The following is a 26,166-nucleotide window of genomic DNA, read 5'->3' as shown; positions in this document are numbered from 1 at the left end:
GCAAAAGAATAAGGCCATAACCTGCAATAAAGCTGCAGAGGCAGCACTGTATTGTATTTCTCTCCTAGTTCAGGAAAAAAGGTCCCACATTGAGCTGTACCACAGATGAGCTTGAATTTCTTAAATTGAGGGTGCTACAAATTAATCCCTGTTCTGGTATCTACTGACTATGTTGGCTTTCATTTGCATGTTTCTGAAGGCTAACCAGGTACTGAGGAAACATCAGTGTTCCAAAAATGGAAGTCCTTAAAAAAAATTGCACGTCTCCTCTGTCACCAATTACTTCATTAAATAAGAAACTGGTGGTTACTCCAGCCCATGAGATGCTGGGTTCGCGATTCTGAATTGCTGACAATCCTTGTGATAGGAGAAACTGAAGGTCATATAAAGGAAGAAAAACAGTCAAGCTATATCTGCTCTCTCAATAAATTACACGGTATTGCTTGTCTTCTTGAAATAAGGAAGACATATTATTTGGTAGTTMAGAACTTCGGAATTCAATCCACTTTTATCTCCAATTTTTTCTCACTCCCTAAAGGTACTCACACAAATCTGAAGGGTGGCTCTTCCCAACCCAACTATAGCTAGCACTCATGCAGAAAGCTTCTCTGATTCTGCATTCTCCTTCCTATTCCTGGGAACCCCTCTTGCTTAGCATTACCATTAGCACTATGTAGCTTTTTTCCCAAGAAAGGATGAATTCTCTACAAAATGAACACATTAGGAGGCACGCTGTTCAGGCAGGGCCATACAGCCTCGACTGGGAACAGGTGGTAGGGAAGAGGTGTTCAAGTAGTAAAAATACATTTTGACATTAAGGGGAAGCATTTAATGCTGGATGGCTACAGAGTTTTTTTTAAATAAAGCTTTCCTTCTGCTTGCTTTTGAGATGTCATTTTTATTCTTTGCAAATCAGGCCTTAATTTCTGAAGAGCATTTCAGGCAAATCCAATGAATTACCTTGCCTTGCATTTTGCTGAACAAAACCAGCGGGGTTATCAGTTTGCTTTATCTGCACAGAACAAAAAGATCGCTATGCCATCATTGCTACACATCATATCTGGAGATCATTAAAACATATGACATCCCAAGAAATGGAACAGATCCTGACTTCTAACCCCTTCTATTCAACTTCCAAAGGACTTGAAAAAGGCACTTACCTACCGCTCTTGTCTCATACTCATTAGCGAGTTCCTCAGACTCACCAGCAGCATTTATATCATTCTTCACCTTGGCCAGGCTTTTCAGGAGCTTACTGGCCCCAAGAGCTGCCAAAGTGCAGCCTCTGGTCTATGGAAAGAGAGTTAAGTCATGCAAAGCCCTCTGCCAAGGAATTTGTTACAGTTTTTAAAAATTATGCCTCTTTCACACAGCTGTTCAGCATGTGTGTTCTCAGCAAATGAAAATCCAGTCTCACAAAAACAGTAACTTTCATTGTATTGGTTTAATAATAGCTTTGTGACCAGTCTGAAAAGTTCATGTTTAATGGTTAGGTATCAGCTTTGCATTTCTGCCTGGAGATTCACAAAACAAGGTCTTCTCTCCTGTGAGCTACACCATCGTCTTCACTGCGCACCCGCCTGGAACCAGTTGGATCTACCCTGAGCTGTCTAGATTGTGTTAGTTCATTCTGTGCAAAACACGCACATGCGTGGGAAGGAGGCACTTCAGAGGTGCAGAACAACATGAACAGGAGTGTCCATTAGCTTTGCTTGCATTACCCTAACATCTGTGGCCTGTGAATCACCCTCAGCTTTCTGAAACACTCGAGACCAGAAAGGAGAGAATTTTGTTGACATATTTCATACAATTATCATGAAATGTACAGTCTAATCAGCATTAGAAATGGATTTACACCAAGTACCTGGGATCAGAACACATCCAGATTGTGGAATGGAAGGAAACTAAGCATTCAAGCTTGAACACAGATGAGGAAGGTACAGCTATATGTAATTAAATGCTAGCTTGGCCTGCTGACTCACACCTAACATTAGAAAAGGCAAGTATGAAATCCACACCCAAACACAATATGGGTAATATTAAACCTACTTAAAGAGCCACCTATCAGTTACTTATTGTGGTTTTGTGTTTGAAGATGGATCCAGAACCTTMAAAGGCCTACAAACCAGAGACAAGGAACACCACTGTGCCGTTTGCAAAGGAGACCAAAGAAAAATTCAACTTACTTGCTCCCAGATGACTTTGGACAATTCTTTCTTGTTCTGAAGAACTGACCAAATAAACAGAGCTTGCAATGGATGCCTTGTGATAGGACATTCATCCTGAAAGAAAAAGCAACAACTCCTCAGACTTAAGCTCAGTAAACTGCTTCCAGCTGGAACAAATCCTCAGCCTGACACCCTCTTTCTTCATATTTTCTTCCATTTACAGACAGCCCACTGACCCCCTCTCTTGGCTATCTGGTACTTGTCTGTCACCAACTTAAGTTACAGCAGCCTTGTATTTTCCTATTTTGTGTAGGAGAATCAGCCCCCAGTTTTTTCTAAGGTGAGCATCACAGGAAATTCAGGACAAAGTCACATTCTGCTTTACCCCACATAATTTAGTCTGGTTCACAGCTTGACTTTGTGTTTAGACACCATGGATGAATAATCTCTAAAAGGAATCCTAACCTTACACCAACAGACCTTGGTGTTTAAGCAAGACCTAGAACTTCACAAAAACTTAAAAACAGAGAGGAAATTTCATATCACCACCTTCCTTTCAAGCATTTTGAACCTGGGGCAGCAGAGCTCTCAGGAAATGATTCTTGAATAGTAAAGCTTTCAAGGAGCACAAGCTTCGGTGGAAGCTCTCAAAGTGAACTAAAAGTTTCAAACCAAACTTCCCTGAATTTCATGTGTTGCATTTCCTAAGTCCACAACTGATCAAGAGTTTCATACCTGGTGCCTGAACTCCAGTTTTGTAACTCAGATCTGGATCTGATGCTTGGATCTACTGTGCAGAAATAACTACGGAGTCTGTTCTACCTGACAATGAAATAAAGCCCAGAAGGTGCTTGACACCCTTGCAGCTAGCAAGGTTTACTTTAATCCCACCATTTAAAAGTATTAAATATGGATCAAGATACCAGAGTCCAAATTCCTCCTCATGCCCATCTGGCACCTCCGTACCAGACTCTGAATTCACACTGGTGTAAATTACAAGCTTAATTAGATCGTGCTTTTTGATAGCTCTGATAAAAAAAAAATCTTTTAACCCAATACCCAAATAAACTCACCCATTCCTCTTGTAGTTAAATGACCCTGTCCTAACAGGCATTCGTAAAATAGGGCAGCAGTTAAATTTAAAACAAGACTTAGATTGTTAAAGTAAATCCTGCTATACCAGAAACAAAACAAATTTTTGTCTTTTCCTTCCAGGGGACTTGCAGTGGAATCAACTTGTTCAGCACTTACTGAGAGCTGTATCCCCGTCTCATCCTTGTTGTTCTTATCATCTCTTTTGAGACCTCTTCGGAAGTCTTCAACCATCTTCCATACGAACGTGAGGAGAGCATCATTATAGGAATTCTTTGCAATCTGCAGGTTCTTAAATACCAGGCTGCTGAAGTTGTTGGTGTACAGCTCTGTAAGAACCTCTGTGGTAAGGAACTTCCTTAAGTTCAAGCCATTTTCCAAGAAGAGACGAACAAATTTGGGCCTGTCTTTCACCAGGGCTGTGAACATGACATCCTGAAGGTCAGCAGACTGGAAAGAAATGGAAGGACGAATTTTAGGGAGCCTGTGAGATATGAATAGCAGATAGGACTCTCCCAGAGTACAAAGAAATGGTTTCCCTGTCTCGGTCTACTTCAGTCCTACAGCTTCAGGTTTCTAAAAAAAAAAAMMAAAAAAAAAAACCACACACACACAAACACACACCAAAAAAAAAAATTTGGCTGAAGCAACAGTCTAGCTTCCTTCTTCCTTGCCCACTGTCTGCAACATCAGACGCTGCTCTTCAAATTTATACGTGCAGTCTCCAAAGATGACAGACCTGCTCCTTACAATGCATTGAGCGGGTACAAAGTTTTGGAATAGTGGGAGCGTACAACAGATGTTTTCACACACTATATGGCAACCTTTCTCAGTGTTCATTCATCAGATTTTGCTGAGAATTTTTGTACTAAAGAGATTGACTTTAAAATATTACCTTCTGCCCATATCCAGTTTAACAGTAAATTTTACCCTTGCTATTGCTAATGAGACATATTAACAAGGCTTGTTGCCTTAATACTGTTTGTGGGGGTATTTTTTCTTGACTATTTTTATACCATTGAAAAGATCTGGATTGGTGCCCCTTGAATAAAACATTCGCTATTTGTCTAGCAAACAGATGCTGGACTAAATAGGCAGTAAAGAATTCATAACTATTTATGGCTCATCACCCCTGAAAATGCCCAAGGGAAGTCTGGACGGACTGATCTAGGTGAGTAGGCACTCCATGTCCCTTCCAGTTTTGGGCTCTGCTCAGACAGCACCCAGCAGCATGAAATGAGATTGACTAGTGACCACTTAACTAAGCAGCTGACGCATGTGGCTACTTGCCACATTTTCCTTTATGCTGCCACACTCATCAGAATCATTCTTTTCCACATGCAATTGCCTTTGCTGGATGTCCTAGGTTCTGGCGTGGGCAGATAACCCTTGCAATCGGTTACCTCAGTTCAAGGAGGAAAGGATGCTGTTACTTATCCTCATGAAGATCGAGATGCTGAGGTAGGGGCGGCTATTACAATGTCTTTCTCTTCTGACCTCTCCCCCAACCCATGATGCTGTGCTCTGAGAGAAGTGGTCTGTACCTCCCAGTTTCGGTCATTGGTGAAGATCTCATCACTGGCCAGGTCCAACTGGTTCCACTCCAGCAGCAGCTTCAGCTGCCCATTCCAGTTATCTCTGTCATGTTCATTGGTGCTGAAAGCTGCAGGAGGAAGAATCCTCTAAGTAAAAGATCAAAGACAGAAGAGCTTCTTGGCATATTTATTCATCCCTCCTCTTCGCTTTCTTTCCAATCATGCAACAAGACCTCTATCCAGCCTCTTTCCCCAGACCCACACACACCCTCATTATTGGATTTTAGAGAATGCTGGAGGCTTAGAAATGCATCTATGGCCCACGTGTACACATGACACCTGCGCTTTCATCCAACATGGAAACAGCCTCTGCTGCTCTGTGGGAAGAAACACAGGTACCAAGCTCTTGGGATCTCAGGCTAGCTGCCCTTAAATTGGCATAACCAAGCTGCTCTGAACACCCCATCAACAAAAACTGCATAGCCTTTCCTCTGGACTCCTCAGGGTCCTATATCTGCTACACAGATGAAATTCTGCAGGATCCTCAATGAGGTCTGACAAAAGAAAAGTCACAGGGAGCTGTAATGTTCAGAGGCTTTCTTCATGCACAGACAGGAAAGCAAGATCAGTCCTGCAACCTCTGTGGAAAACCAGTTCTGCTCTGCTGGAACAGTGGAGAGCCCAGGCTCTCAAGTGATGTGCTGCAGCAAGTCACTGAGGTCTGCAAAAGTTAGAAAGTAGCCCTGCACATTCACTGTTAACTAACTGGCTAAGGGCTACTCTCAAAGATGCCATATACTATCCTAGGATTCCCAAAGCCCTGCTGAATGCTTTGCTAATTATTTGGACTGAACTTCCATCTCACTCACACTAACAGATTCCATAATGTTGCTGTAGGCTGTCCACATGACTGTAGATGAACACTAGCTCCGCTCTGTGACAACAGCTTACCTCTAGAGAGATGGCACTGCTTTGAGAAAGGCTGACCTAGAAAGTTAAGGTTCCCACAGTGGATATAAACTGTTTTTTTTTAATTTGGTTTCTCTCCCCATGCACACTCTTTCATATCATCAATAATAGTTTTAACCAGGCATTTTTCAGGAGAAAAGGAAACAAGCACAAGTCAAACTAAGTGCTACAGAGCTACAAAAAGCAAGTGGTTTCCAGGCCAGTCAGGATTAAGCTTGTCGCACATAGATGCGGCAGCTAACAGCCTACATGCATGTTCTCTTTGCTGCTCTCTTTCAGGGGCAGTTACTTCAAGTTTCTGAAAAGGTTGCTAGATCCTGAAAAAGTACTAATCTGCTCTAGGTTCACAACACAGCTCACCTTGTGGGTTGAGAAGCCAGAATGCAATTGTCTAAAGCTGAACCCCACTATTCAAAAATGCAGGCTAACCTATATTTTCTAATTAAAAAAAAAATTGAATAGAAAGACAATTACTTGCCTTTGTACAGAGCAAAAGAAATAGCATTGCTCACAATTTCATCACCAGCTTCTTCTATTTTGATAACTGTGAGTAAATGAGGGTTCTCAAGGACTTCTTTGATCTACAAAAAGGAAAAGTTAGATTTTAAAGTGACTAGACTAATTATCAATTCATCTCCTAACGTGTCTTTAGAGGAAATTTTCCATCACATTGTAGCAAAGCTGCTTTTCATGAGGTCTATTTCCATGTGCAGTTAGGCCTTAAGTTCAGACAGAAGTAGATAATGAAATTTACTTTTAAATTGAAGTAGAAGATTAATTATCCTCTGAGCATACAGCAAATAACTGATTTTTCTCTATGCAGAACATTATAACAAGATATAATCTCAGAAATTAGAAACTACCAATAAGGAGAAAACAGATTGTGATGGTGTGAGTTCCAACAAATGTCTAGCAGTTTATTGGAGGACAATTTGCACCTCCTCGTGCTCCATCAGAAACAAAGATGATTTCTCACTAGAGATTTCTCACTTTCATTCTTGCAAACATAAAATATTCTAGCTACTCTTAACTCAAGAATGTGGTATGCTCCAAAGCAGCTCAGCAGAAGCAGTGAAGAGTGTGGTCAGTTGATCAAACCAACCAGGGAAAGCTGCCTCCAGCAACTTCATGCTCCCCAGTGCTGATCTTTTTCTGGAAATCACAGGCTCATGGTCTACTCACAGGGCAATTCTTCCTCTTCAGTTTTGGATGCCACAGCCCCCAAGCTCAAACGGCAGCTTCAGACTCAGTTTCTGCAGGCTTCTCTCTGCAGATGACCATGCCCTACTCCTGTCCCGTCTCCTCTAAACTTGTTATTACAGAGTCACAGAATAACTGAGGTTGGAAGCGACCTCTGGAGATCATATAGACCAAACTCTCTGCTCAAAGCAGGGTTCAGCTAGAGCAGGTTGTGCAGGGAGAACTTGCAGGATGCCCCATGGACTCCCCATGACAAGCTCTGATGAAAGATTTTAACTCAGGCCTTATTAGAAACATTAATCCCTTAAAATTCAACAGCAGGAGATTTGTTTGGCTCATATTAAAGGAATACATGCTGAAGTTTGGGGGCTTGAATCCCYCTCTGGGGCCAGTAAACAACCTGCAATGGTACATGCATAAAAAATAGTTGAAGGGGGAAGAAAAGCTAGGAGAAGGGAACTTAAGCGTACAGGAACCAATATAACATTTTCCACCCCCCATTAGCAACTTCAGCAGAGCTTCTAATATGCAATCACTCCCCACCACAGTGAGTGTGGGTAGGAGAAAATTGACCAAGGAAAGAAAACAGAGCCAGACCCCAAGATAAAGCATTGGGCAGTTAATTGAGAAAGTCAATTAGTTCAAGTTAATGGATTGTTCAGTGAGCTGAAGTGCTGCTAGGAACAAAACTTCTGAAAAATAATGGAACATTAAGATTTTCTTGAGCTCAGTTTTTTCTGCCCCTATTAAGGAGGGCAGAAATTTATCCGAAAACAGGTCCATCCAAAGGTCAGGTAACTAGAGAGTCAGAATAGTTTACTGAGACTGACTCAAGCAACCCAAGACAGCAGATGCTCTCCTCAGCTCTCCAGTTTTCCCAGTCTCTGAAAAACCCTCTTGTAATACACAGTTACACATGGGATCACAACAGTGACTAAATCTGGGGTGCTCTACCTCTGGTTAACCTAACCTTCTTAGCACAAGAAGAGCTCGCTGGTGTATGTACAATGGTTAGGGTTAGGGTTGACTTGGTGTATGTACAATGTTCTTCCTTCAACTACATCCCTTGTACGCAGTACTAATAAGGCCATGCTTTCTTTAGCAACAATGTCCCACAGGAGATGGTGTGGGGATACTGCTACGGTGAAAATGGTGACCAAATAAGCCTCTAGTCCTAAAGGCTCATCTGCTAGTCTATAAGGGAAATCTGTCTTGCCTGATCTTAAGGGATGCATAATGAAAGAAAGGTCAAAAATTTCTGGCAGAGATGAGAGGATCCTGAAGTAGAACTGGTACAATTAGAAGATCTGTGGGGTAACAGAGATAACCTTTTGTCTCTGGGCAATCCAGCAAGATTTAGCAGTGCTAAGTCTGATTCGGCAAGCATCCAGTTTCACCACCTTCACAAAGCACACAAATGAACTGCAACACTAACCAGCACATCAGCCAGGAGACACAGCCAGCGGCCAGTGCTCCAGAGGATCACAAGCATCCAGGGAGCAGGCAGTTATGAAAGATCCAGCCTTCACTCTCCTGTGCCCAGAGCCAAAACCAGACCTGTGCTTCCCTTCCCAAAGCACACAACCACCCACCTTCTGTTTTGATCCCTGTAAAACGAAAGTGTTTGGGATTTTCTTTCTTCAATCCTGTCAAACCACACCTCATGGGTATCTTGTGACGAGGAGTTCTGCTAATACCTATGGGGGTATTAGCAGATGATAACACTCATGAATTTGAAATCACAGGGTGCTCCTGACCTCTTTTTTCCCCCGCTACCCCTCACCAACTTTCAGCCTTGTCAGCTCTTTGCGGTAGCACACACTTACCCATCTGATCCAACTTTCTGTCTCCTCTTCCGAGAGCCTTGAAATGGTGCGAGGCAGAAACCTGAGCAAGCTCTCCTTGACACACGAAGAAGCAAGAGTGCCTTCTGCCTCCATCAAGCTAGCGATGACGTCAGCAATCCGGCCAGAGCCTTCTACCACAACACAGGGAATTTTACTCTTGATGGCCACATTGATAGACTAGGGAAACAAAGAGGGACAGATGATCGCTTGAACCATGACTATTTTTTTGAGGCTACTATTCAGTAAGAAAGCCTAGAAGTTTCAGATTTGACTTAGGTTGAGTAAAACAGAAATCCACGGTCCAGAACAGTATTTTCATTAATACCAATTGATACCTTACCAATGCTAACCCTTTAAAACAGAATCTATCAAATGACACAGGGCTGTAAAGAGCCCCACAGATGCTGAGGGACAGAAATCACAATCTGCCAAATGTCAGAGCTGATCAGAAGAACAGGAAAACTGCCAAGTGGAAGAGGCATTCAGAACACATTGCAACACTGCCTACTTACAGCCACTTTTATGGGCAGAGCATTGCTTAAGAAACACCACAGCTGAGTACAAGGGCTCCTGCTTTATTTGCTGGAGATACAAGCAGCAGTCTCTTACCCAGAGATCATCTCCTTAACATCATGGGAATACTGGATTCTAATATTGTTGAAAATCTCCAAGTAGCTACTCAGGTGGTTTCTTGCATAACATTGTACACTGCTTACATAACCATCGGAAGAGAAAGAAAGAAAAAAAAAGTGCTAAAATAATGACAGAAGAAACATTAACCTGTATGCTGCAAAGACCACAAAAGGAGACATTTATTTCCTTTGCTTCAATACTATCAAGAACCCAGTCACTGAAATATAAGCTGCCTGCCAGCAAATTGGACAAAAGGAATGAAGGCAAGTGATGATCAACCACAAGACAGACAGAACAGCCATCACCTGTCTAGAGAGGCAGTTTCACGAAAAAGAAGTTAACTTGGAGCTGTCAAATTACAAACACATATAACACCTTTCAATTGGACAACAGATACATGAAACAAGAAAYACATTTTTTTCTTGACAACTGGATCAAAGTGGTTTTCTAAAGAGGGGCCCAGCTACAGCGCATATCACACATCACAGGGGTTTTAAAACAGAAGCCTCAAACAGTTTCACTTCTCCTCTGCTAAAGCTGATTCCTGTTGTCAAACATCAGGCACAAAAACCTAGAAAGAGGGAATCTTTCCTGGATGACACTGCTAGGACTAAGGCACAGCAAGGAAAAACATCCGCAGCATGGAATTTACTGCATTGCTTTGGACTGATCAGAGATTCAGCACAGTTCTTGAGAAGATGGCTTTACCTAAAAGCGATCAGGAAGTCAGACACTGATGTCTGAGTGTACCAGTAGCATTGATAAGTAACCAAGAGACTGGCATGAAGCCTTCTTTGAACTATCATCTGGTTACTTCTCAGAGTAGTTTATTGACAGGAATTTATGCATTCGACTTGATATGGGTTTTATTCATTTTGATCAGATAACTAATAAGTCTGTGTTATGCACCATTTGCTGATAGTGGCTTTGAGGGCTCTCCATAATATACATGCAATCCATAAGGCTGCCTGACTAACTATGCTGTAGGGCACATAGAAACAACATCCTTCAGTGGTGGCCAAATCCTCTCAAATGCTGGCAATTTGGAACCAAAAGGAAGCTGACATATTCAACGTTACTTGTAGCAAAGCATCACTCTAAACCCTGAACGGATGCTTTCTATTAACCTCTGATTATCATATTTAACTCAGAATCTGTATTTATCCATGATTTACCTGTGGGCAAAGCTAAAATTGAGCATGTGAATGGAACTGGAAAACCTGGGAAACCCACAGAGAGGCTGAGGTCACGATCTGATATTTCACCAAGTGGTTTAGACTAATTGATTAATGTTAGTGATGAAGCAGTAACAGGGACTGTGCTTAGAATTCACATTGTTTCTCATCCTGACAGGCAAACCAGTTTCATTAGCATAAATATTAAAAGCCTAGTTCTGGTCAGAAAGATTAGTACCAAGACCACCTCTTAAAAAGGTAATTATTAAAAATCATTCTGCTTCGATTTCACTAACTCATAAATGCTGACATGCTCTCTTCATCGTATCCTATTCCCTTGCAAAACCCAGGCCCTTTTCCCAGTGTGCCTCCTCAAAGTCCTTCAGCCCAGACTATATCAGCTTCTCTTCTCGCTGCTGGTCAGATCTGTCTCCTCCTCACCCACTGTTGCTGTTCCCTCCCAACAGGGCCAGATTTCAGATCCCCTCACTTCGAAGCCCCTGGCCCCAGGCCCCCTTTGCTCCAGCAGTCTCACCTTCCTTGCTCAGGCCACCCTTCTTCACTCTTGACAGGATGGAGGAGGAAGTAACAATGCTGTTATTTAACCCTAGTCCAGACCTAGAAGTTGCCCCTTTTCCCTCTTCCAGCATCACTTAGACATCCTGTTTCAAGAAACTTTGGTATCTGCCTTCTCCATTCTGTCCATCATCTTCTTGCCTCTCATCTGCTTAAATCTGATGACTGCTTCCTTCCCTTCTAGGCTTAGAAGGGTCAGCATAAGCAAGCCTTCTTCCCTTGTTCAGCTGGTGCAGCCCACAGCTCTCAGAGGCAGCAGTAACAAGTAGGTTCAAGTGAGCTCTAAACTGGAATATTTCCCGCATCAGCTGATTTTCCCAGAATACTATAAGCAAACACTTATCTCTACTGAGCCCATCCAAGCCAGTTTTTCCAAACCAAAACTTACACAAAAGCATCAAGAGCTACATGGCTGACCAAGACTCTCCTGACCACTGCTCATACAAAACCCAGAAACAACCGTTTTTATGCTGGATTTGTCATGAAAGAAATAAACTGTCCCAGACAAAAGTTTTCCAGAAGTGTCAACCTGAGGCAGAAATTTTTCATGGAAAATTTGAACTGAAACAAATTTGGTAAGCTTAAATGCAATTGCAAACAGTGTCTATCTATAGCAAAGGCCAGGCAAGTTTCAGTGAATAGTAGGACTGGCCACTATCATGTTGCTTGTGGAGTAATTTATCTTAAATGTTAAAACAACGTCCCTACTCTTCTGGAAATAAATGAAGAAATAAACTTACTTTCAGAGTTTCTTTCCCTCCGCCTTGGGCAAAACATACAATTGGAATCTTCCCACCGTAATTAGATTCTGTGAAACATGCCAAAACAAAAAAGGAAAAAAGATTCAACCAATGAATGCATTTGAACAACTCATTTTCCTCAGTACGATTAAAGAATTTCCAAGCAGTTCATGGAGACACTGATGCTAGTTTACTGTTGATTGTCAAATCTATTAACAGATTTTCTATTTTTAACGGAAATTCATTTTTTGCTTAACGTTTTTCCTAAACTGGCATCAGACACCCTTCCCCAACAGATGCTTTTTCCTCCTAGCAGTCATAATTGTCACAAGCTCCAAAGTCCCCCAAACATGTGATTCTCTTCTGTTTACCTACTGGTTTGACCATTTTGAATTCAGGTGCAAAGTTCTCACTACAAGCTGAAGATTCAGAACCTCTGATTCTTTATATTTTCAATTGTAAAGAAAAGCTAAGAATCCCATGACTTTAGAAGTTAGTGTTTTTAAGAGATGTACCACATTTCCTAAGTCTGGGTGTTTCGTCATGACTAACAATAAGTATGCTTCAGCTGAAGCAGGCAGTCAAAATGAACTTAAGAACTTTTTGTCAAGGCCTTTGATTTTTCCTTCCTAGCAAAGAAGGGGTAGAGAGAGAGAGAAAGAGAGATGACTTAGGACCAGGTTGCAGATGGATCAATTGCACTCGCAAATGAGTATTTTGGGAAAAGCATAACTTCAGCTCCTGCACAGTTGTGCTTGAGCTATCTTGTGGCAGGCTACTGACACATACGCAAAAGATGATGAGGGGAGCGGTACTGCTATTGAGAAGCTTGGTACCTCCTGAAGGTGCTCAAGAAGCAATGCAGATAACATTGCTTCCAGCTCAGCATCCAAGGGCTACCACACACTATTTTCTCATTTCCAGAAAAACTCTGAGAATGAGCCCCAAAGTATTCAAGCACTAAGGAGAAGGTCTGCAGCCCAACATCCATGCTTACCTGGGATAACTCGCTCCGAAATGTACTTTTCTAACTGAGTTCGTACTTTTGCCTCTGTTGTTGGGTGCCCATGGGTGCCATTATCAACCAGTAAGAGATGGGTGTGATTATTATCCAGGCAATAGAGAGGGTCTCTCTTGAGATCATCCATTATATAGTGGGCCAAGTAGTAGCCCTAGAATCAAAAGCAGTGTGTTTAACAGAGATCCAGGGGCAGGGCAAACCAATGACAGCTGAATTGCTGGCTGCCAATTATTCCCCATTATTTAGGGGTCTATGAATTTCCAGCCTCAAGACACTGCTCACTGGCAGTCCCATTCCAGCATGCTTCCTTCAGCCATGAGAAGCATCAGATCATGGCAAACCTACTTTCAATGCCCCTCAGTAAATTCAGCTGTTTTTCTTTGAATAGTAGGATTTTTTTTGGACAAGCTCTATAACATCTAGTAGACTAAAGATATGGGGAACTACACCAGCGTATCTGACAGATGGCACTAATACTATTGGATAAGCAGGATCCTTAACAGCAGTGGCATATCTAATACTTCTTAGCTGATAGGAAACCCCACTGAGGACTGTTGTGCAGGGATTTCACAACGGCTAGAATAACCTTGGAAGAGGTGATTCCCTAACTCTCCATTAGGCATGAAATTAGAGCAGCTGAACTTCCACACAGACCCACAGGCTAAGCCCACAGCTGAAATCACATGCTGGTCCCCCCACCAGGCCCGACATGTGCAGCCATCTTGGACATAAGAACACTTTTGGTCCCTTCAGTTCTGGGAAAGGCACCTGGTGTTTCATCTCACTGCTATGTATGCTGAGGAAAAGATGGCTTCAGGTTGAATTGCTTAGGACACAGCAGGTCAGGTTAAACAGACATACCTCTACAGAAGCATTGCACTGGAAAAAAATTCTGCCTGGCTCTGCTTTACCAGAAAGTAAAAGTGGAGATCTCGACTGACCACTCACGTCAGTCATCACATGCCAATAGCACCAGCCAAGCACAGATACTGTTAACGCTAACAGTAGCAGTCAGTCAGGAACATGATCTGTATAATTTAAAGAGGAACCTTCTCTTGGTTTCCCCAGAGAACTGTATACATTTCTTACGCCATTATCGCCACTGCGAATCAGACTTTCTCGGTTGGAAATCATGCCCCAGGCTGCTATGCCAATAGCCACCACATTTTCCTCTGAGCTCCGACTGATGGTGTTGTCTCTGACCACTTCCCCGATGTACTTCATCAGCCCATAATGCGTGCCTCCTGTGAAAATCCAGGCCCCTGGGGATAACATGCAGTAACATGGGAGGATGCGGTAGAATACACATCCTCATAAGGTATTACCATTGAGATACCACAAATCAATTCCCTCTTGAGGCCTCAGGAGAGGCATTTATTCTTCAGTTAAAAGATATGCACAAAAGATATGCTGTACAACTTGCTTTACATTACTGCAAGCGCTCCTGATGGCTAGCTCTCAACCAACCCCATTACTTCCAAACTGCTAGGTCATGTTTGCCTGAAGTGCACCAGACAGGCAGAAACAAACAGAATGCTCTGCTTCCCCACTGACCCTTTGAGCTTCTTCTCCAGCAGGCTTATGCAGCCAAGGCTGCTAAAGCCAGCTGTTCATCTCAAATAGACCATGCTCTTCTCTCCCTCCATTAAGCAGTGGCAGTGGCACCAGACCAAAGTTCATCTGAGAGTTTAGCATAGGACTTCGTGAGGTCCAGGGAATCCTGTTACCCTTTCCTATGTTCCAGTGGCTATAATTAAGTTCATGGGTACTCATTTATTCAGTGGCTTGGAGAAGCAGAAGGTATCCTCCAAATAAACATCAAAATAGACTTCCATCAAGGTACTTCACCTGCCAGGTGGTATTATCAAACCCACAGTCATTTAGGTAACCAAGTCAACAGAAAGGGTCCAGGTGTCAACTATCCAAACTTATGTCTTGATGCACATTCTTCAGTTATCTGTTTTCCTTTCCTACTGTGTCTACAGTAGCTGAAAGCAATAAAATAATGCAGATATATTTGCGGGTCTTTACCTTTGGATTGGGCAATGTAGATCAGCCTGCTGAATATCTTGCGCATCCGGGGCTTCAATGCAAAGTTCTTCGCGCCCCCAGTGACAGAAATGACAAGGTTAGGGGTTTTCAGGTGCCAGTGCTGAGTCATGAGATCATAGAGTGTTTCAGAGTCTGTGTCGCATGACAAACGGATGTACTTGGTTGAGAGAAAATAAGAAAATAAATATAAGCAATAAATAGTGACAGCTGGGAACCAACTGGGAATTACATTTGCTTCTGTAATGTACATACTATCATCCCAATAGCTGCTACATAAATGGGAAAAGACGAAGAATCAGAGTATGCATTTCTTCCTCTAAAGCACCTTTACCCTGCCCCTACAACCAGGCACACATTATTAGAGCTTGCAAAGCTCTCTCCTCACTTGAGAGGTCAGTGCTCAGGTCTTGAGATAAGGCACAGTCCTTCTGTGCGCAGAACTAAGTGGTAGAGTCAGACTAGCAGCGTACCAAAGACCATAACTGCTGGCCTTACAATCTCCCAATTCCAGAGTTTCCAGGTTCAGCCCCAAAACTGCAATCTGCATCTCCTGCTCCCTGGTCAGTGGGGTATTTGGGCTGCAATGCTGAGGCTGCTCTACCATGTTCTGCCACTTACACCTTGAACTTGGCAGAAGCTAAACCGTGTAACCCAGGAAATGTGAGTTTTGCCATTAGTAGTAAAAGTCTACAGGCTTTGTATTGAACAAAGTACAGGTTCTCAGGATTTGTCTGGGTTTTGCTTGGCCTGAGCTAATTTTAGCTATAATAGCAATTGTCTAGCAGTACAGCAACTACCATTTACATTTGCTTTTAGATTTAATTTATAGTGATAACAAGTAGTTATTTAGTGGCAATTGAACAGTTTATGACTCTAGAATAAAACAGGGCATGGAAGAACACAGACACCAGATGAAGGAGGGCCCAGTCTGTAAAAACAAATGGCAACAGTCAATACTATTCCAGTACAACCTTGTGAGACAGGTAAAAACTAGTTTTAGAAATAACAATTAAAGCAGTAAACTATTTAATTGGGAACCAATGAAAAGAATGAGTGTAACAGACTGTGTTGCGAAAAATCTATTAAAAACAACCCCAAGCGTACCCGAGATTAAGGTGGATGGGATTCCCATGATCCCCACAGCCAGTATTGAAAGCCTCCCTTCAAAGACCTCAAGAGGCATCATAAAGCCTCCCAAACCTCCTTCCACTACAGGAAGGCAAAAGTGCTGACTTTATGATCCAAAAGAACACAGGAAGGGTGATCACAACACCAAAGGAAAGGGGAAGCTACTGGTAAGTTTTGTGTATAACAATTTTAACTGTATTATTAACAAAGCTTTTCTGTCTTAGTTTGGATTGTGTGTTAGTGCTAGTATTGTTGTAAGTGAACTAATAATAATTACTGTTGTATTTTGACTCAACTATTAATAAACACGAAGCCCAGAATTTATCGTGTATTGCGTCTCTAACATAACATATACCCTTATACCATATAACAGTGTTTTAAGCATAATGCATTACAATAACTTGTTCAAATTGGCAGTGAAGCTTGAACACTGTATGAGGATGCCACAAAGCACAGTAGATTAAAAAAAAAAAAGGGCCTCATATGGAGCTATTGTCTCTCCATTTATGTAAAAGGCTCTCTAGCTTTTTTTGCTGTTATTCAAAATCCCCATCCCAATTTCATCACCATTAGTAGTTTAGCATGACAGCCTTTTGGAAGAGGCTCATGGCTATACAACCCACACTAGGGATGAAAAGGTTTAACTTGGACCTGAATCACAGTGCGTTTTGTATACAATGTCCAGCGTTTACAGGGGAGCAAAACCAAGGGATAAATTTGAGGAACAAAATGCCTGTGTCCTGAGAGGCATTTCACTTGAACTAAAGAAAATACACACCTATTCTAGGAAGGGTTCCCAGGACTAACTATTGCACTTGGTCCAGAACAGCACAACTAACATCACAGAGGAAGGCTAGAAGAGTCAGGCAGCTACACAGAACTAACGGACTCACACAACTTCTAGTCTAAGCAGCATCAACTGCATGAAGCCTTGGGTGTTTTGCAGGGGACCATCCCCCATGGGAGAGGGGAGCCTGCCAGAAACATTAACTGCTCTGCAGAGCTGGTGAACCATCCCCACAGCAACAACAAGCACTGCCATGGGAATGCCGGTAACAGAAGAGTGTCAGGGGAATGGTCTACCTCCATCCTCACCTGTTAATGCTTGGCATGTTGGCATCCTGTATTCCCAGGATGAGAGGACCTCAGATTTGGAGTTTGCTACACATCAGCAAAAACTGTTTTGCAATGTCTATACCCAGCACAGTCTGACAGTACTGGGAATGCAAGCATGGAAGAGGGGGGTAACTGCAGTCCATGGCACTTATGGATCAGCTGGCTTCTGTACATCAGTGCAAGTGCTGTAGCCTGGCATACTAAACTCCCAAGTTCAGGACCTGAACCTTCCCACAACCCTCACCCCACAGTCTGTCAGGACTGAGAGCTTCCTGCTGTTACTACCAAATCTTGTTAGTTCTGTAATTCGAAGGCAGTTCCCCTGCACAAGGCTCTAAGCCCCACTGGTGACATGGACAAAGTACCTTGTACCTGTATGAATATATTTGTTCCATCAACAGTTAAGGTTTCCAATTGAATAACTTGCTTTTACCTATATAATGCAAATAACAAATAAAAGATACTCGCCTGTACAACTTCTCTCATCCTCTTATACATCATCACGATGCATAACTGCAAAATACTTCAGTTACACCTCAGCCTCATTTAATGCACCAGCAAATATAAATCCCGAACTTCCTAGATCTACGTCCTTGGTGAGGCTTTACTGAAGCTAGGTGAAACCCTCAGCTGAGCTGCTTTCTAAACTCTGAATGTATTTCTTTGAGATACAATGGTGCCATCTCCCGGTATATTCAAGTGGTGCACTTGTCACAATTCACACAAAAAATTTGCATTAAAAAATTCACACAAGCACCACCTGACAGTAATCCAATCCTCAAAACAGGTGATGCCGAGTGTTCTTTTGGTAACTGAAGTCAGAAAGGTATCAGGAGAAGCATATTTCAGGTTGAAGGCTACCAGAACCTGAAATACAGCAACTAAAATGTTCTTGGATGTTGAAGGCACTGAGCAACACTGCAGAAAGAGAGCATAAGACATTTCTAACATAATCTAACATTTATGCCACAGCACTCGCCACTCATCTGTCCTAAGTGCTGTGCTGGATGTAAAACTTCCTATTTTCTAATGCTAATCATCTGCAAGTCTCAGATTACCTTGGGCTTGATGTTATCCCCACTTTGTAAGAGATTAACAGAATATGTTTTGTAACATTTAAGCCCAGCGGGTGCCTTACAGTGTAAGGAATGAGAATTTGGAACAGAGGCATAACTCCAGGCCAACGTGCCAACAGGATGGATTAGCAGGCTTGCATACAGTATTTGAACAAAGCAAGCTCTGAAACACACACAGTAGCCTTGAGAGTCCTCATGAAACAAATACGGACACACAAACTGGCTCTCAAGGCGTGTATGGAGTAGGGGACACAACATAAGTAAACAACATTTAATCTTTGTGAATTCAGAAATGCTGCAATAACCGAATCCTTTTTTCTTTCGGTAAGTATATACATCAGCTTACAACACTGTAGCGTTAAGTTGAAATGCACATCAACAAATATGGAAACTATTTGAATCAGTGTAAGTATGGTTGAAAACAGTTAGTCTTAGGTGAACAGAACAAAATCTTTGAAGTTTCACTGATATCTTACATCTTCAATGTAAATCTACCTTCACTACCAGTAAATCTACCTTCACTACTTCAAACCACAGCAGATAGGAGGCTAAACACCACCAACATAACCTTAACTGATGGTCCTCCCTCGTTCCCTCTGCAAGCTAGCAACAGCACTGGGAATCAACTGCATATATTTGATCTACATTCAGTGTGAAAATGGCATGGGACTTTGGTGGAACAGTTTAAGAAAGCTCAAACTGATGAGGAGAGGTGTGAGACTGCATCTGGATATTGTAGGCACTTCCGGGCTCCATGATGCAAGACAGCCACGAACATACCAGAGTGAGTCAAAGCAGAGGCCACGAAGGTGGCTGAGGGGCTGGAGTAGAAGACATGTAAGGAGAGGCTGAGGGAGCTGGGTTTATTCAGCCTGGAGATGAGAAGGCACAGGGGGATCTCATTGCAGTCTACAACTATCAGATAGGAGGGTGTACTGAAGATGTAGCTGGATCCTTTTCAGAAGTGCGCAGTGAAAAGACAAGAGACAGCAAGCACTAATTACAACACAGGAAATTCTGATTAGATAATAAGAAAATTTTCACCTTGATCATGCTCAAACACTGGGCTAGCATCCCAGAGAGGTTGTATGATTTCCACCCTCTGAGATATCCAAAATCCAACTGGACATGGACCTCAGCAGCCTGATCTAACTGGGTGTGCTTTGAGCAGGAGTTTGGACAAGTAACCTCTACATACCCCTTTCAACCGAAATTATTCTCCAAATCTGTGGGGCACATAAGCCCCATTCCAACATCCCCCTTCATCCTTCAAAGCGCCCAGGCAAAGACATGGATACGAATGTATGAAAAGAAACACTCTACGTCTGCAGATAATGATGATCTGCACATAGAACAGTCAGGGAGGAATGGAAAATAGGTCAGTGGCCAGCAAGCTCTGAATGACATCCCATGCACAAGGTTACAGCCATTAGGAAGCATGAGAGATGTTTTTCTGGAGTATCAGGCAGGCACATGTACTTAAGAGTACAGATCCTCAGAAGACAGGTTTTACATCCCTACAGATGTGAAATCCCTTTGGTTATCTATCACCTTATGTATCCCACTGCACCTTCAGAGGGAAAGCACATGTAACATGCACCAGTCCAAAGAGCTGCACTGGTTTGCACCCTCGCACCATTTTCTTTCCCAAGCACAAGTTAGTCCATTCTTGAAAGGAAAGAAACGACATTCCAAGAAACAACCTGGACTTGGCGTTGAAGTCAAAGTCAGGAACAAAGCCTCTTTATCAGGAGTCTGATCATTCAGACACTTGAGCTTATCGTGTTGGGTTCAAGGGCAGGCGCCAGGAAAGATAGCTAAAAAGGTGTTAAGCTCTTCCCCAGTGACACCAGATTTCAGTATAAATGAGGACCACAAAACGGCTACTGCAACTATATACTGATACACTCGGGGTGCAGAGTCCCACTGAGAGAAGTCACAGGTCTAGTTTAAATTATTTCCTCCTAACCCCAAACTTCAGAATTGTATTATAGAGCAACTACAATACAACTAGCTACACACAAAAAAAATTGAGCATCACCCTCATTCACCCATTCTTTTACCACATCTGGAAACAGATAACCTCTCTTCAACCCCATCATCAGTCTATGAAGCAAATAACAAAAGAAACTACTCTTTCCTACCTAATATCAGGGCTTAAGAAACCAGCTTGTCTTCTTTGTAGCCAAACTCCTTCCATTCCCATTAGAATAAAATCTACTTTAGGCTCACCTTCCCTGCTTTTCCAGTCTTCAACTGGCACTGGATTCAAGATTCTGAATAYGGTACACCCAATAGGGGCCTTACACATACCCTCAACACAACCACTTACCTTTCCTCTTTTCCCCAAGTTTTCAAACTGAATGTCCCCAAAGGCATCAGTAGGAAGTTCCTTGGTGTGCTTCTTGTAATTCCATTTCTCACTGTTATTAATCTGAGTGCCCTCTATATGTTGATTTTCAGGGTATCCACATTTACACAAGTTGTCCCTGGAAGAAGAGTGAATGGGCACAAAATCCCACAGTGAACATCTTGAGCACAAAAATAAGTTCTTGTTTCTGTCGGTAATTGGTATTTTATTAATAAGAGACAGAGATAGTATTCACAACTGGTATCACCTTCAGAACAAGTGCAGTGTCTTTCTGCTCAAACAGCACATTTCCAAGAAGTTTTATTCTGGAACAAATCCGGAGCTTATGGAATATGGTATGCCTACAATAGCAGTCACAGCAAGCAGAAATCTGGGAGCAGGGTCACACAAACTCATTACAACAAGCTAAGCAGCAGGTGGAATTGTAGTAATAATTATACATGGGATTCTACTGATCTGCTAAGCAACAGATCAACAGCTAAGAGGAACCAACTCTCTCAGCTAAGACCAGTACATAACCATGTGAATCCTCCTAAAATTTGATTCTGTGGTAACTCACACTGGGAAACAGAGATGAGTACATCTTGGACAACATTTTGTGCTGGGAGATGAGCTGACATTTCTGGATGGGCCTTTTCTATATGAGCTCTTTCATTATCACAATTCAAGTTAGATCACTAGCAGCTTAGTGTGAAACTCTACAACTGAACACAGAAATGAAGCAAAGGTACAGAACTCTGCATCAGACAACACAGTTGACTGAGTTGATGAGTGACCTCATCAGCTGCTAACCTGATTGGTGTAAATGTTTTTTTCTCCTTTTTGTGCTTTCAACCAGATTTTTGCCAGAAGAGCCTTTGTGATAGCATTTATAAGATGCTGCAGCATCCAGATACAAGTAAAAGCAGACAGAGAACAATAGTCTCTTAAGGCTGTGAAAGAACTAGAAGAGAAGTGCGGTATAGCAGACTACAATAAAAGATCAATCCTTGGCACATGCCAGAATGCTTCATAAATGATCTAGGCATACAGACTTGAATAACATCAAGGACCTTCAAGTGACGAACTTGCAACAGTCCCTGCATTTCTTGTTCATGGAGAAGATTCAGTCCTGCAGCATCTAATTGCTGTCTGAAAGGAAGCTAGAGGTTTTACAGTATTAAGTATGAACTTGCATACTTAGAGATAAGAACTAGCTCTGTCTTCCATTGGCCCTTTTCCAGATATCTCATTTTTAATGGCAGAAGAGGACCCCAAGCAAAACTTTTTGAGATGAGATAAATTCCCCTCCCTCTCTCTGAGGCCTTTTTCCTCACAGCTCCAGAGGAGAATGAGGATACTGAGGACACAGAGCTCCATATCAGGACTTCCAAGCTGCATTAAATTAATCACTTTTGTCCCAAGATAAAAAGAAATTAAAATTCCAGCAATGTGCTAGTCCTCAAGTCTACATCATATAAGTACTTGTACCCGAATATGGAGCAAAGCTAATACCATATCTTAAAGGAAGATCAGTCTGATCAAAACCTAGCGACTGCATCTCTCTCCCATAAAGGCTTGTGCATGGAATTTCTGTATTTGGGCTTCAAAGGAAATTTTCAACTATACAAACTTCTGATACATACAAAATTGTAATATGCCAACACTAGTGCTGGCAATGCATCCCTAAAAGCATCTATATATCGCCACAATTATGCTGCAAATAGGGAATCTGATATAAAAACTCTCTTTAACTGAGTTACTGGAAGGCATCCAGACAAAGTTGGCACAAAGGTTTTCTGATTTTGATTTCCGATTTTGCATGACGTTACTTGCGGAGTGTCTTGAAAACTGATACATTTCCAGTTTTTACACCAACTACAGACATAGCCCGGAGCTTGGAGAAGTGCTCTGTGGTGCCTGTCCCACTATCAAACCTCCAACTCTCTCAACAATGGCTGAAGAAAATCTCAGCCATATCCAAACAAGCAGTGAMAATGAAAGGAGTTGTACAAACAGGACTGAGGTGGGGTTGCACTGCCCGATTCAGAATCCTAATACAAAAGCCTGGGAAAAATATGCCTCCCTCACCTCTGAAATGGCCTAACAGGTAGAAATACTCTCATTTCCCAGTCCTAAATCCTGTAAAGCAAAAGAAAAGTATCTGCTTACGTTGACTTGGTGTCTTTTGTAAAAAACACACATTCTCTCTTCTTAAAGTTTTCTTGAATGAAGCTGACCAAATCCTTGGAAGGAAAAAAAAAGACATTTTTTTACTTCTAGTAACTCATAATACAGCACAGACCTCAGTAAAAGCATAGACAACTTAAACACCAAGTAAAACTAGTGCAATTACTCAAGGCTCTTTTCTCAAAGCAGATGGTGAAGGACAGCTAGAAAGCACTGGTTGGAGCCTACAGGTTACAAAAGACTACTAAAAATTGTAGATAGGAATTCCAAAAACACATCTGATATCAGTATTTTGGTATGTATTAAGCATAATATATATTAAAAAGGCAGAGGGTTGGTTTTCTGCACCCCCAAAGTCTTGAACAGCAAAACAAATTACTGTTGCTTGGTTCCCTAAGAATTTGTGGGGAGCCTATTTGGATTTCAGCAGATTTAACTCAGAAGAGCCACACAGAAAACATCCTACTTGAGCTCAGTGGCACAATACAGTAGACAAACTATTAGAGCATTGCCATTTGAATGTGTTATTATGTTTCCAAATAACATGCAGCACTTAAAACTGACAATACTTTTCAAAACAGTGGTTAACCCTGGTCTAGATAGTGCTTAGAACAGTATTGGAAACACCATTTCTTCCCCAGAACAAGGGAATAAATATCCTCTTAGGCAAAAGCTATTTTAATTCAATACAAAAAAAGTCAGGAAGCCTGAGCAACTGAACTAATGCTTCATGTGAGCTCAGTGAAATGCAAAGCGTCTCCAGCTTGTTTAACTATTGTCATACTAGTTTTTAAATTCCAGAAATTGAACACTACACTAGAACTGCTTTTAGAGATTAGAGGAAGCCTTGGAACTCAGGAGATGCAGATTTACTTTTAATCTGCCTCAGCAAGCTATGAAAGCAAAATTTTTCCTCACCTGCTGTTAATACTTGGGTTTGTTTGTTTTTAAACACTGCTTGGATTCACAAACCAAGATCTACAGTAGACACTTGGAATGAAAAGGGAAGACGTACAGTTACAGCTTACCATTTTGACAGAACAGTGATAGTTAAACAGCACTTAAATGAAGTCAATTCAAGGGAAAAAACATCCTTCAAAAAGGAGTATAATACCCAAAACAAAGAATATGGAAGAGAACGTAATCAGCCAGTAAAAAACATGATGATGTAGGACCAAAAAGGTGGTGGTGATGGGGGAGGTGTCATCTGCTAAAGACATAAGAACTAGTCATTAGACCTCTTTAAAGCACATCAGAAGCAAGAAAATTGCCAGAGAATTGCTGTGATCAGAAAATGACTGAGGACTGAAAGCGATGTTTAACATAATTTTACTTTGTCTGGCTTTGCCATCAAGTTATGTAAAGAAGTTGGAGTTCCTCTTTATGGTGAAAGAGCTGGAGGATTTGTCCCAACCTGCAATGTGAAAAAGGATTTTAAAACAGAAGTGACTAAGAATGAACAGTAGTTTTAACGACTAAAAGGGATTCATTCAAGTGCTCTAAGGAAAATAGTTGAATTGCTCACTGTGGGGTAGCTCTATTGACTAAATTAGTACCTAAGCGTCTAATATACAGAGGTGGCAAACACAGCATTTCAGGAACGAGTCAGAGAGGGGCTTAGAGATCATCACACCCAACTGTATCAAGCAAACCAGCTTCCATATAGCACCACCATGCCTCAATTCAAAGTTTATTGAAGGAGTTTATAAGCCATCCTATTGGAAGGGGCCAAAAGGTTATTAAAACAAACTTAGCTGCCATAAAATTGGAGACAAAGTCCTCTTGTGTTTTATCACAACAGGATGTAATTGGTAGGAGTAAGTAACCAGACTGCACAACAGACAAAAACACCAGTGGGGTCCTACAGAGATCTGTGCCTTTCAATGTATTTTATAAACGCTGGAAACATTAGCTCAGTATTCAACAGCTAACAAGATAAAACAAAGACTAGGACTTACCGGAGAAGGACAGAGATTATATTTTGCCACAATGTCTGCTCTCTACAGCAATAAACCTGAATACTTAGTTATGGTGACCCAGTTGGAACAGATATACTACCACTTTGAAAGAGACAAAAAGGGCAATAGAAATGACTAACATGGGAAAGTTTCATACAAGAATAGATTACAGACTTGGACTCTGCTTTAGTTAAGACTGAAGGAAGACATGAGGGAAAGTCATACATTCATTAATGATTGTTACATGATGAGGAGAGAACAACCTTCAGGTCCCACAGGTCAGTTTTGAAAACTGAAGGGAAGTGCTTTCTCCTCACAAAAGATAATCCAGCCATAGACTTATTGCACTGAACATGGCAGTGGAGCAGAAAGCTGGTTCCCCCAAAAAAAAAAAAAAAAAAAAAAAAAAATCCCAACTTTCTGATCCAAACTAAAGCCACCACTCCGGTGGGTAACCACAATCTCAAATACTGCTTGTTGGTCCAGAATTGAGTTAAGGGTCTTTAGAACGCTCTTTCACACTGTAACCAGGATATTACTCACCAAACTTTCTTACCTTGAAAGGAACACCGGATCTGTATAGTAGAGTAATATCTCATGAGTCCAGCTGGTAGTTAGGAAAGATCAGACAAGCTTTCAAAAATGTTAAACCCCTCTTCAGATCTTAAACAGATTAAACTTTCTGAAGACAGACTTTTCTGGCACAAAGCTTGTCAATGTTTTCCAACTATACCAGCTCTGTTAATAAAAACAATTACCTCCGTCTACAAGCCTTATCCAGCCTATGTCCTTAGACCTTTACTACTTCAGTGAAGAACCATTACAGCTTGAAGGGTTGCTGGCTAGAACAACTTTTCCATAAAGGGGAAATGGCCACAAATCAATTAGCCTACTCCTGTCCGTACATGACCTAATTCATTACCACTGTGACCCATTTCCAAGAGAATACCCAAGCTTATCAAGGATGTACCAGATACTCACACTGTCACTGCATGACACATCTATGCTGCGAGACATGCTGGAATAAAGGAGTCTGGAACTCTCAAAATTGCCATTTCTTCGGTATCGCATGGTGCCCATAGAATCCTGAAACAGCACAGGAGAGGGGGAGATTAAGAAGGCTCACTACAATGGTCATTTCTTTCCCTAGACAAAAAACAACAAGGACGCTTAGCACCATGGGAGGACAAAGGAAGGATTATTCAAATCCAATGTAAAGAATTAAAGAGTTACTTGGCTCCTAAAGTGTGAAACTAATGTTCAGAGAAAATCTTTTCTCCTGTTTCATACCCCACAGACTTTCCTCCTTTCCCCGTTCCAAAAAAACTCCAGTCAGTATG

The 26,166-nt window shown here is 41.8% G+C and overlaps 1 protein-coding gene across 1 annotated transcript in view; it reads right to left on the bottom strand.

Moving 5' to 3' along the window:
* TRPM8 (transient receptor potential cation channel subfamily M member 8) overlaps positions 1-25,918 on the bottom strand; it is a 50,193-nt gene extending 24,275 nt beyond the window's left edge. The window contains exons 1-13 of the mRNA XM_026077508.1: positions 25,808-25,918; positions 22,851-22,924; positions 20,661-20,817; positions 14,988-15,165; positions 14,046-14,218; positions 12,933-13,107; positions 11,936-12,003; positions 8,791-8,988; positions 6,243-6,345; positions 4,805-4,923; positions 3,420-3,710; positions 2,187-2,282; positions 1,161-1,290 (exon numbers count right to left, since the gene is read on the bottom strand). Coding sequence (XP_025933293.1) covers positions 1,161-1,290; positions 2,187-2,282; positions 3,420-3,710; positions 4,805-4,923; positions 6,243-6,345; positions 8,791-8,988; positions 11,936-12,003; positions 12,933-13,107; positions 14,046-14,218; positions 14,988-15,165; positions 20,661-20,817; positions 22,851-22,924; positions 25,808-25,906 — 1,861 coding nt within the window. The 5' untranslated portion in view covers positions 25,907-25,918. The remainder of the gene's footprint in view (positions 1-1,160; positions 1,291-2,186; positions 2,283-3,419; positions 3,711-4,804; positions 4,924-6,242; positions 6,346-8,790; positions 8,989-11,935; positions 12,004-12,932; positions 13,108-14,045; positions 14,219-14,987; positions 15,166-20,660; positions 20,818-22,850; positions 22,925-25,807) is intronic.
* Between the last annotated feature and the right edge of the window lie 248 nt (positions 25,919-26,166).

This window comes from Apteryx rowi, unplaced genomic scaffold (genome assembly GCF_003343035.1).
Source record: "Apteryx rowi isolate R43461 unplaced genomic scaffold, aptRow1 scaffold_1114, whole genome shotgun sequence".
NCBI lineage: Eukaryota > Metazoa > Chordata > Aves > Apterygiformes > Apterygidae > Apteryx > Apteryx rowi.
The sequence above is the reverse complement of the archived record's forward strand: the minus strand, read 5'-3'. Positions and strand labels throughout refer to the sequence as shown.